This window comes from Falco naumanni, chromosome 2 (assembly GCF_017639655.2).
Source record: "Falco naumanni isolate bFalNau1 chromosome 2, bFalNau1.pat, whole genome shotgun sequence".
Lineage (NCBI taxonomy): Eukaryota > Metazoa > Chordata > Aves > Falconiformes > Falconidae > Falco > Falco naumanni.
In genome coordinates, this window is record NC_054055.1 from 83320800 (window position 1) to 83333169 (window position 12370).

A 12370-nucleotide genomic window follows, 5' to 3' on the forward strand; every position below is an offset into this window, starting at 1 on the left:
GAAATAGAGGGTTGTTTCTTATACTTTTTTAATTCCTGTCCAGTGCTACTAAGGCAAACCTGGCCTAGTATATAACGTGGACATAGTATTTTATAGTTTTGCTGATACTGAGCCTAGATTGTCATGTTTCAGTAAAGTGAACAGTTTTAAATGTGTATGTGATCATGATTTGAAAACCTCAGCTGACAGACACCCCATCATTTCCACAACATTTTGAAATAGTGCTTAATGTGTTAAACATTTACGCCTTGTGGTTTTGGGGTATCACAATTAGATGCCAGCAAAGCAAAACCACCATTTAAAGGTGTAAGTATTGCTGGAGTCTTAAACCAGAAGCAAAGAATCTTTGGGGTTTTTTTCATACATGAAAAATAAAAATAAAATCCATGAAACCTGAATCTCACATTATAGAGTTGGTAGAAATTATCTCATTGTCACTTCACCAGATGTGCTCTGTCAGAATCTTACAATATTTATAAAACCTTTTTTTCCTGAAAATAACTGCACTTTGTAGTAATGCCCATGCTTGGTTTTTTATGAGGTTGTATCCAGGGACTTCATTTAGTGATTGTAGTATTTGATCTCTCTAAAATCTATCAATTTCTGATGGGTTTTTCTGCTATCCTTGCTGTACATGGTAGCCTCAGACCTCTTCACAAACAAAGTGAAATGTAAATCTTACGTTCTGAAATGCCTGTGCTTTGAGAGTCAGGGTTGTTTTGTAATTTCATTTCCAGTGGCTGCACACAAGAAGGCAGCCAAGAGATGAAGCTGGGAGAAACCAGTTTATGTTGATTGTGGATTGACTGGCATAACAACTGAGCTGTGATACACAGACAAATTGCAAATAGCAGCTAAGCTTTAGTTAGTTATTTTTAAAAACACTGTAAAATCTTCAAGGTATAGTTACTTACCTATTTATACAACATAAAGAATAGTTGAAAAACCAATCCAGATTAAGGTAGTTCATAAGAATGGACAGGATTAAAATGAGTGGTTGGTGTCAGGACCTTAATTTTATACGGTTCTACAAATGTAAGGGGTTTAGATTTTGTCTGTGTCTCTTTAATAATAATATGCTATTATTACAATAGTTGTTATAAGGTCTTCTGCAGAGTCATTTCCTGGAATACTAATTGCAAGAGAGTTGTAAAAAGGTTATGGTTTTATACTTCTGTTTAACCAAGGTCAGGCTTCCTCTAACAACTTTTCATTGCTCAGAAGAGGGTTTATGACTGACCAAAATTTAAATGGGCATTTGTAATCTTCAATATTAAAACGAAGAATTCTCTTAGCCTCTCTCAGAATGTGTTTGTAGTCAGATTGTAGTGTTTGTGTTTTGCAGCAAGATCTTTTTTACCTAAACACTTTTAGTCATACACAGTTGCAGATCACTGCTGCATGAAAAGAAACTTGTAATTCTCTGTACCGCCTGCTGCATGAGAGAGAAAGTCAGTTGAACCTGTCTGGTTTGCTGAGCCTTGGAAAAGCAAACTTTTGGGGTGTTTTGTGGTGGAGACACAGTACTGTTGGAGAATATGTAGGCAATTCTTGGAATGGTTCTTTAAACATTTTTCTTTTATTATCTTTTATTGCTTTCTCTCCTCTTCTGGGGAGAAGCAACTCCTGACTACCTTTAAAGTTCAGTTTCTCTAGCCAAAGCACGTGTTGCAGATTACAATAGCTAGATGCCAGAATGTGATAACAGCGCTCTCTTTTACCAAAGCTTTGTCTACTTGCAGCTTGATAAACCATTGTCCATGCCAACTTCAAGAGGGCACTGTATAGGAACCTCAAAGACTCTAGAGATAGAGTTCGCTGTAAGAGAAAACTATTTTTGAATGGCCATCACCATAAATGAGGTAACAGAACCTTCAGGAAATACCTGTGATAACTCCGACTACACTCTGGGTAAAGAAATAATCCCAAGCCACTGCCTTATAAGGCAGATATATCTAGCTGAGAAGTGATAGATCTGCCTCAGTAGGCAGAAAGCTACTCAGTTCATCTCCATCTTCTTAGAAGCAATTTGGTGTCATCCTTAAGAAGTCATTCCACTAACTATAAAAACATTTCAGGTACTAGCACTGACTGCAGAAGACTGTTATAAGCATTCTGACCTTCTTTCCCCTCCCTCCAGCCCATATAGTGAGAGCACTATAAGTTAAGTTTTCAGCCCTGAGGGAACTGTGAATAGTTGCAGCCATGCTTGCTGAGATGGTTTTCTGGGAATACAAGAAAGACAAGGTCGTGTGCATGACCCCGAATATCACTGCTCATTTGCATCTGCAATTACAGTAGCATCCACGGTTACCACAGTCTTCTCACAGAACCATGTTTGGTGCAGATTTTTTTACTATTACTGCGGAGAAGTCTTCTGCTTCCGTCACTGGAATTACAACCTTTCCTGTGCAATTGTATGTGTGTATATTTTTATAGTAACTTAAGGTGCAGGGTGAGACTCATCTCACCTAAGCGATTGGGGCTACTTGAAAGTTCTATGGCAGTAAGCAGCATTGTCCAGCAAAGCTTAATTTAGGGAGTCTTAAAAAAAAAAAACAAAGCAAGCCAGTCAAGTCAGTCAACTTCCTTTTTTTTCCTGGCTTCCTAATATTTATGCATCATTCTAATTTTTTCATTTATAGATTCTGTCTGTAACTGCTAGAGATCATGAGAAATCAGAACTTTTAGATTGTATGACTATAATAACTCACTCAAGCCCTTCCTTTATCATCTATGCTGAGGCTAAAATGGGTGTATTTGCAATGATGAAAAGAGATTAAATCCTGTTCCTAGAGAATACAAGCTTTAATTATAAGTATTGAGTGCTTTTACACTTTCCCCAAAGGTTAGAAATTTAGCTTAAATATGATAGAATATGAATCTTTTGAGGGACAGGTGTGCTGTAAAGCTTAGTTAATTTTATTTTATGTAATATTTTTAACTGAATTTAAAACTCTTCTGAAACGTACTGTTGGGCTTTTAACCAAATGTCTGTAACAGAGTGAGTTTATGTGTTCACAAAAATGCCTGTAGAATTATTCTAGCACTTCTTTATGCAATAACATCCTGTCAATATATACATTTTTTCATGAAGGTGCATGTTATTTGTAAAAGCGTGAAAGACATGGCAGTTGATATGGCATAGGATTGCAGGTTAAAAAAAAAATGTAAAGTAGAACTGTGATTTTGAGGGATTAGCAGAGTCACTGTTAGAACTTCTCATCAAATTTGTTAAGGGTATTCTTGGAAACTGTCTTTTACAGCCATCTATTCAATGCAACCAATGGACCGGAGAAAAAAGACCTAATGAGCAAAGATTAATGTTTTGAAATTCCCAGATATTCAAAGGGTTGTCGAGATGCAAATACTAAAAAATAATAACTTTTATTTCTATTTGAAAGACCTCAAAGTGTTCCACAAAATAAAATTCCCAAAGTATATAATACTGTGAAATAAATAATGTGGTGGTCCGGAGTATTCAGTGTTTCACAATAATACAGCACTGCAGACAACTTAGAACATAGTTCTTACTGGTTCTGGTTTGGGCTCAAGTCCTAGTGGTTATGGGCAACACTGAGCAGCGTTAGGGACTCAAGATACACAAGCCTGTGAAGTGAATCTTCCCTTGAGTTTTCCTTAAACACTCCAAATCCACAGAAAGGGCTTTGAACCCAGAAAGCAAAGTTTTGCTAGAAAAGAAAATAATTAATTTAAACTCTTGAGCCTGACAAGAATAGAAACCAGGAGAGAGTTCTAACAAATTCCCTTCTGCCAGCTGCATCCTGGGAAGTTGAGCACTTTCCTTCAGGCTTCAAGATCTCAAAGTTCATCAACTTCTAAATAGTATACTGAAAGTGTTAAAAGAAACTCAGCACAGTCCCTTTTGGGTCCCTAGGTAATGTTTTTCTTCCTTGCCTTTGAGGCTTAGCTATGATCTCTCTATGTTCTTACCAGCAGATTCCCAGTCCCTGTACTTTCTCAGTTTTCCTGCGGTGTCTTCCAGTGTGGAAGCTGTGGCTCTGGCTGAGGAATGTGGACGATTTCTTTCAGCTGATCATACTTATTCATTATGAAAGATGGAGCTGTTTTTTCTCTTCTTCAGTGCACCTGAACCCATGCACAGCAACTACAATAATGCAAACCATTAGTTTTATTTGTTGACCAGCCACCACTTTTTAAAAGAACTTAAATTAATGCATCAGTTGGAAATAAGTAGTCAGACACATTTGATGGAAGAGGACTAAGAAGTCTTAATGCTCCTGAGCCATGAGTTGTAAATGAGGGGAATATTGTGGTTCTTAGCCTTGATGTACAAGGAACTGTGAGGAGAATCCTGGGTTGAGATCTGTCCTAAATGTGATGCAAGAGTTTCTAGACTTGTCCTTCTAAGCCATGAGGTCATAAGTCTTGTAGGTTTTGTGTATTTTGTTTATTCTGATTTTTCAAGGTTTTCAGATAAATACATGAATTTAAATCTGTGTCCTTGTGTGGTTAAGAGGGGTTGGGTTTTGGGGGGTTTATTACATTGTGAAAATGCAGTGGATTACAAAAGGGTTTGTTAGGGAAGGCTCATAAGAATTGTTCATACAGTGGAATATAGAATTTCAAGAAATACAGCAACTTGTAAAATATTATCTATTTTGACAAAAGGACACTGGCAAATGAATAAGTAAACAGAATAAACATAATAAGGAGAAATCAGTGAAACAGAAAATGTGTACGATTCTGTATCCGGAATCAAAAATTTGTTTATGAAAAGGCATTCAGCAGTCACTGTCAGACACCAGCATTTTTGCAGACTAACGCTGGATATGGTGCCATATTTCTGCATTTCCAGATGCTTATGCCACTTTGGAAAAACTGAAGACGTAGGCAGCCACTACTGATGCCTGATTTTTAAAACAAGATGTTCCACAAGGAACCAATATGGGCTTGTTTACTGTGGATTTATGTTGTGTTTCTGTATCCTCCCTGCTGTGAGTTCAAATCTCCTCATGGACTTCCACCTTCCATAGTGCCTCCTGTTTCTCCTTATCACTCCCATAACCCTCGCTTCACTTTTCACCCTTACACCATATAAAAGTCATCCCCATCTGGTCAAAAGGCAGCAAATGCTATAACTGGGTCAGAGATAACCAGGCAAGCAGAACAAACAGAACGAAAACCAGAGCTCGTGTTACAGCCTTTTTGGCTTCTCCAGAGGACACAGCAGTCAGGTCTTTCTCTCTCTTCCCTGCTCTATTCAGATGCTGATTCAAAAAGAATTTATGGGAGCATTGGTTCTTTCAAATTTTTACTGATGTGGAGTATGTATTTGAAATTGGCCGGCAGTTCAAAAAGTGGAGGGGGGAAAAAAAAAAAAAAGGTTGGGGTGAGAATGGTGAGGACAGGCAGATAATCCAAGTAATTTTGTAAGACATCGTTGGAAACCAGGCTAAAATAGAACAAAGCTAAGCTTAATAAAAACAGGTTTTAACCTGTCTTCAGTTAAACCATTTCTTACATATAATTACACTATATATGATCACTGTTGATATGTGTAAAGTTTATTCAGTGAGTTTTCCTGTAAAAACTCCAGCTCTTTGAAGTTCCTGTTCCAGTTGTACCAGATGAAGTGAAAGTTTCCTTTTCCAAAGTTCAGTTTACCGTGAGTCTTTACTTTATTGATTTTTATTCTTTTTTTGTTTTTCCTGTTTATTGCCCCATAGGAGCAGTCTCACAGGTGCTGGACAGCCTGGAAGAAATTCATGCACTTACAGACTGCAGTGAAAAAGATTTAGATTTTCTTCACAGTGTTTTCCAGGATCAGCATCTTCACACACTACTAGATGTAAGTTTTCTGTAATAAACAATTTGAAAGCGTTTCTGTATGTGTTGTTCATTGGATAATATTTTGCTTTATCCTGAATATATTCCCTTTTGTTTCATATCAAAATGGTTTTATTTAGGTGTGGAATGTAATAATCAGCTAGCACTTTACACAAAAATATGGTTTAGGACGATACATACAGAATATTTTAGAATATATAAGGGATTAATGGATTAGTTTGAATTACTAACTGCTATAAAATAATTTCTCAGAATAGGCTTTTTTCTTTTGATAAGGGCTGAATTTTTTAATTTAAATGTGAATTGTAACTTTTGAACTGTACAGATTCATTCCTTTTTTATTATTTTTAAGTAGTGTAATAATCTTAGATCCGTTCTATGGGTATTCTTACAAGTATGACATTTTTTGTTTGAAATACCTAGGTATGCTTATTTCTGTCCTATGCTTGAACACAGTATGTAATAGGCTCAGTCATTTAAATCTTCTGTGGTTCATGAGAGCTATTACTCCATAAGGCAGCAATGGGGATTCTACAAGGAAGCGTGCAAAAATTACAAAGCTAGAAGATAAAGGGTGGTGCCTCCTAGTAGGCATAATAAGGATCTGGTTCCTGTTTCTTCACCGTCTGGCTACACGTACAGATCAACTGTGATATCAGATGGTTCATAGATATTTTGTATTTTTTTTCTTCCAGAAAACTGAAGTGCTCTATTTTGCAAAAATAATTTTGAAAAACAAGTAGTCTGGTGTTTGAGAGAAAAATGCTTGCATGCTACTTATCTTTCTGTGCCTTGAGAACTTCCTGTTTTCAAAGTTTCTTGTTATCACATGCAAAAAATCCTGTTTATATTTCCCAGTAGTTCTTTAACCAAGGAGGCCTAACAGGCAAATACATTGTGTTTTCTCCAAAATTGTGTGTTTGGGAAAACATACATTTAGTTTTGAGGTAGAAGTATTTGCTGAACTTCAACTCTCTGCAAAAACAGGGACCTTCAGCATCACTGCAGTCTTACACTCCATCCCTTGCACTGAGTGCCATGACCCTCACTGAAGGTCAAATTCAGAAGTATATCATGCTGTCATTGGTTTCTCTGTCTACACAGCATTGGGATCTAAAATAAAAGTCAAAAAGAAGCAGAAAAAACTTTCCCTGATTTTTTTTCTGGAATATATGGATACTTCATGTTGAAGATAGAGGACTTGCTTTCAGCCAAGACAAACTTTTTTCTAAAGCAATCTACATGTTCCACTGAGAAGAAACTCACAATGGAACCAAATCCACAGAGGCATAGGCTATGTCCACACTAGCAAGTACTACAACATAACAATAGCAGGTTTGTAGAGCAGAGCAGGTGACTGAGGACCCAGTGTTGACAGTTCTGTGTATTTTGAGGGCTTTTTACTTTATACTAGCTATACTGCAGTCCAGTGGACTGAAAAACCACTGGTAGGTGAACAGCATCTTCTGTTTTAGTGTCATTTGAGTGTAAATATGCTCTGGCAACACTGCGCAATGAAAACTAAAGAAAGGTACGTGGGCCTAATCAGAAGATGAATTTCAAAAATGCACTCCTGAATTAAACCAAAATGCTCATGTGACCATATAGATGATGAACATTTTACTACTATGTCTTAAATTTAACAGATTGGATACCTCTAGTGAATATCACAAATCTAAAAAGATGTCTGTGCTTTTTACCCAGTGAAAGACATGCAGGAGTAGGAGTCATTTCTGCTATCTGATCTGCAGGTAGATGATTATGGTTGCAGAAACTAAAGAGTTTCTGAAAAATTGTTGAATGCCTTAGTTCCTAAATGCAGCTTTGCAGGGTTTTGATCTGAATGTAAACGGTGCCATATAGTTCCTTTGATGTCCAAACTCTTTAAAACGTACACTTCTTACCATTTATTTAGTTATTAGTGGGCCACCTGGATTCTGTGCATCCTTCAACTTTAAATAATTTGAGTGAGCACGTATGTTCTTCCAGAAGAGGACCCAGCTGCAGGGTTCTGAACTGGCCTGTTTGGGAACATAAACCGTCTGGCAAAGCTGCTCCACAGCGTAGCTGCCTGCAGGACTTGAGGAACCAGAGATAGTTAGCTGTTAAGTGATGAGGGCATTGCTCTGGCACAAGACTGCAGTTCTAATCTTTGTTCTTGATAATTGTTTATATATTTTACATTAAACAGTCATGTTCCAGATGCTTAAATCGCTCTGTCTTTTTATGTTGCATACTGCAGTATAGAAAGTTAATCAGATAATGTGAACAAGAAATAAAAACCTGTACAGGAAGAGAATAACATGAGTGTAATAATAAAGAGCCAAAACACTTGTGTCATTCATGCAGAAAGGTTTTCGATATTTATTAACCATTATTATGTTGTGAAATAACTTCTTGGGCTTTGGTAAACCAGATGGCCTTAGTGTATTTTGCTATATGACAGGTCTACCAATGTTAACTCATGCTTCTGCAATGCTTCTACTTCTTTCTGTTCTTTACAGTACCTATCTGGTTCATAGTACTTCACTAATGACCTATTATTTCTGTAATGGTCTTTTATAGCCTTTTAAACAAGAAAAAAAGGCAATTAATTCATACCATTTGCCATTCTTTTACTTTAAAGTCATGGTCTTACATTTAGACAGAAGGGGTACTTTTAAATGCACACTATAATAAAATATTTGTGAGAACAAAACACTATCAAAAAGCATTTTTGTTTTATTATGCTATGTGGAAGGGGGATGATAGAATCTTCTCAAAGATACTTTGATTAGAATAATACCAAATACAATTCTAAAAGATTGCAGTGCCATGAAATACATATTTGAAAGACTGAAACAAGTTGCAAACAGTATTATTTGAAAGGATAGCTTTTTCATTTGAGTAACTTGAATGTCGGAGACTGGTTTCTGTTTATGCATTGATACTATTCCAGTTTCCTTCAGAACTCTGAAAAATCATCAGTTGTACTTGGATGAAGTTCTGTCAGGGAAACTGTTTATTCCTCTCAGAGTATCTGGGATTAATGAGGCCACTAGAACAAGTCACCTGTAAAGCATTATATTCCACTAAGTAGGAATTTTCTAATTTGTTGTAAAGTTGTGGCTGTTGCTTTGTATTAAAACTACTGTTCCTCTTCCTTGGCCTTTTTCCACAGTTAAATTTGTTTTCATGTTCCTACTCTTTCTGAAGAGTCATCCTTATTTTTAGATTAGGCACATGATGATAAATCACTGCTGCTGCTGAAATACCTTCTTTTGCTTCTAAACTAACTTTCTGAAAGCAAAAAAAAGACAGACAGTCTTTGTGTTAAGAGTGCAAGTTTCCCACATGTTGGTTTTTCCAGGTAATATAGATCACAAAATAGAAGTCTTCTTTCTCAGTAATTCATTAACTTAGGTGCTGTGAGGACAGGCACCTCTGAAGGCCATAGAAAGCAGGATTCCTATCATCCCATCAGTTGTTTTTAATTGATTCATTTATGTATGTCGGTTTAGATAGCTATCGTAAGACCGTCTTCCACTTTATTTGGGTGCCAAAGCTGTTCAAACAAAGTGGGGGAAAGGTGCCAGCTACTTACAAAGTAATTTATATGCACTCTGGGCCAAATCCTGCAATACACCAGCATATCCTCATGTGGGCATATTGAGTAGTTTCATTGTCTGATTTTTTTCATAAATTTAAAGAATCCCTCTATTGTGTTGAGTGGATTTTCCCTTTACAAAGAGTAAAGAAAAGGGCCTTCTAGAAGCAACCATTTAAAAATATCCACTACCTAAAAAAAATTTACTGATTAATAATTGATCTTCCTTGTAAAGTAAAAGAGTAACTTTGGGTTGGACAGATTATTTTTTTTCTTGCTTCTGTTAGAAATGTGATGATCAAAATTTTAGTGAATGCTGTAGGGCATTCTTCTGTGTGACTTAGAACTGTCTGGGTTTATGCCTATATAAAGCTTTACAGAGCGTTTCATTCTGGTATCCAATTTAGATCGTGAAGAATGTAATAAAGTTAAATAAAGGATATAAATAACTTCATGGAAAAACAGAGTTAAATTTAAGTAGTGAAACAGCTTTTTATTACCACTGACAGATTTTTAGAACACTTACCAAATACATGAATTAAGATATATTTTTTTTATTGATTTCCATGGAAGAGATCCTAGAAGGCATTGCTGTCTTATGTCAGCAGTTCTGATAAAGTAGTTGGAAATAAATATGAAGGGGTTACTAATTTTGGAGGCATTGGTGTTTGGCTATTTTCTGTATCATGTCAAAAGCTTTTACTTAATGATTATTTGTTTTGAAAAGTATACTGGGCTTCAAGGTTGTGCCTAATGGGGAAGATCTTTACATATTGTATTTCATCTCTATCGGTGCATCAAAGGAAGCAAGGTTTGCTAAAAAGTAAAACCAGGAGCTGCTGTTTTCTGCAGCTGCTGACATTGAAGGAGACAAGAGAAATCATTTTCCTGTTGAGTCAAGTAGTTTGGTCACCTCTCCAGGGACACTTTCTGTGGGTGATTCTGAATGCAGATGTCGTTTGATTTACAAGTGAGATTTTTGCTCAGCAGGAGAACAATATCAGCTTTTGTGTGTCTGGGGCCTCTCTATGCTACTGGCTTTGTCTGAGTCTGTCTGTCCTGAGTCAGATAGTTCTCTAGCCTGATATCTTTTGGATGTTAGCTTGAGAAGTTCATTACATTATTTTCATAGACGGAATCGTTAAGGTAAGTCTTGTTATTTCTGTGAGTCTTATCTGTGATAGAAGCATTATGAACTTTTAAAGAGTTTATTTTACCTTTTGCTGGCATAGCATATTACACACATATGATTTTAACTAAATGGAGTTAAATACATTTTGGAGTAGCTATATGTATCATACCTATATGTGTAGCCACTTCTTCCCTTTAGAGTTTAAATTATATTCACAGTGCATTTAAGAGAATCTTACTTTTATGTCTCCTGTCCTCTGCTGCCAATAGTAATGTTTCAAAGGAGCACACATCCGTGCACACTTCAGAGTTCCCTTAGTATTTCTTTTGTACTCAGTCATCCAAACAGATTTGGTCCTGAAGTCCAGACTTTTAAGGAAACTTATTTTCTCTCTTGCTAGAATGAATGTTGTTGGGACCTCAGTTTAGCCTCTCAGATGGCTGGCTAAAGCTTTCTGCTGGAGTTGTTTTGGATTGTTCTGTTTACTCTCTCAAGTGCTGGATGTTGGCACAGTAATTGCAAACATTTTTTGTAAAAGTAACAGTTACTCAGCAGTGTCCAGCCATGGCTGATACGGTAGTTCTCTGTGTGAAAATGTTTTAAACTCTTCATACATTTATCCCTGATTTGCTTTTTTCTGAGCAGTGTATTAATTTCACAGTTCTGTTACATACTTTGGAGAAAAACAAGGCAAGAGACATTTTGATTTCTATTTTCCAGGACGTTTTAATTTCCTTCTTCCTTTCTTTTCTTTTAAATCACAAGTAGGCTGGTGGAATATATATCATATGATACAGAAAATAAAAGCAGCTGTGTATAAAAAGCTCAAATATTTTCATGAATCATCTATTTTTTCTAAGTTTTGATTTGAATAAGAATGGCTTTCTATGTGCATCACATAATGTGGTTCATGTTTTTTGGATCAAGATTGGTCCTTACTCTCTTGAATACTGATTATGTTAAAACTAGTAAGTGGGACATGTTTTAGTGAAACATGAATACATTTCTTTTGCAGAAACAGATCAGAAAGTGTATGTATGCTAGATGTCTTGCTAAACTCCCTCAGAACATGTTATGCTTATGGGAAATAATCTTTTCCCATTTTTTAAAATGCCTTGTTTTCCTATTTTTAATTATTCTTTAATTGATATCTTTGTAAGACAAAAGTAAATGGAAAATATTCCTTAAAAAAAAAAAGAAGAAACTATGTTGGCAGGAAGGCACCTTGCTATTTGGGGAATCAAATCTGGCTTTTATCCCAGTCCAGCAGAGGCAGCGTGCTCAGCCCCAGGGAGTGGGAGGGACTGTCTCACTGCAATGGAAGCTCCTTTCCCCAGTAGTGTAGAAGGAGCAATGACCAAGCCTTAGGGAGAACTGAAGAATTCCTTCAGCAAGTGGGCTGGATCGTCATCGCCAGTGCAGTGTGCTTTTTGTCTAAAAGGTAACTTCTCCGCAAGGCCATATCTGAAAGAACACTAAAAGCAGAGGCTATTCTAGAATTTCTTCTGTATTATTTCATAATCATTTTCTAAAATACCTTCCATTTTCAACTTGCTCTATACCTTTGCATTTCATTTTCTCTGTTCTTTGGGTATGTAGTTCACTGTGCTAGTCAGCATCATCTCATTGTTTTCTTGTTCTTCCTGTTTCTCAGTCTTACAAATTTATAGAGAGAATCAGTCTTAATTTAATTTAGTCTTCCAAGCAGAAACCATTTTTGTTTCATGATAATATATTATATAATACTGATATATGACTGCATCTCTTAAACACAAGACTAATACAAATAAGAATTAACAGTAACTTTTTTATTGCTTAAG

The 12370-nt window shown here is 36.2% G+C and overlaps 1 protein-coding gene across 21 annotated transcripts in view; it reads left to right on the forward strand.

Moving 5' to 3' along the window:
- CASK (calcium/calmodulin dependent serine protein kinase) overlaps positions 1 to 12370 on the forward strand; it is a 226463-nt gene that overhangs the window by 155272 nt on the left and 58821 nt on the right. For all 21 annotated transcript variants that reach the window (XM_040585277.1, XM_040585276.1, XM_040585280.1 and 18 more), the window contains one exon: positions 5712 to 5833. In XM_040585277.1, the coding sequence (XP_040441211.1) occupies positions 5712 to 5833 (122 nt within the window). The remainder of the gene's footprint in view (positions 1 to 5711; positions 5834 to 12370) is intronic.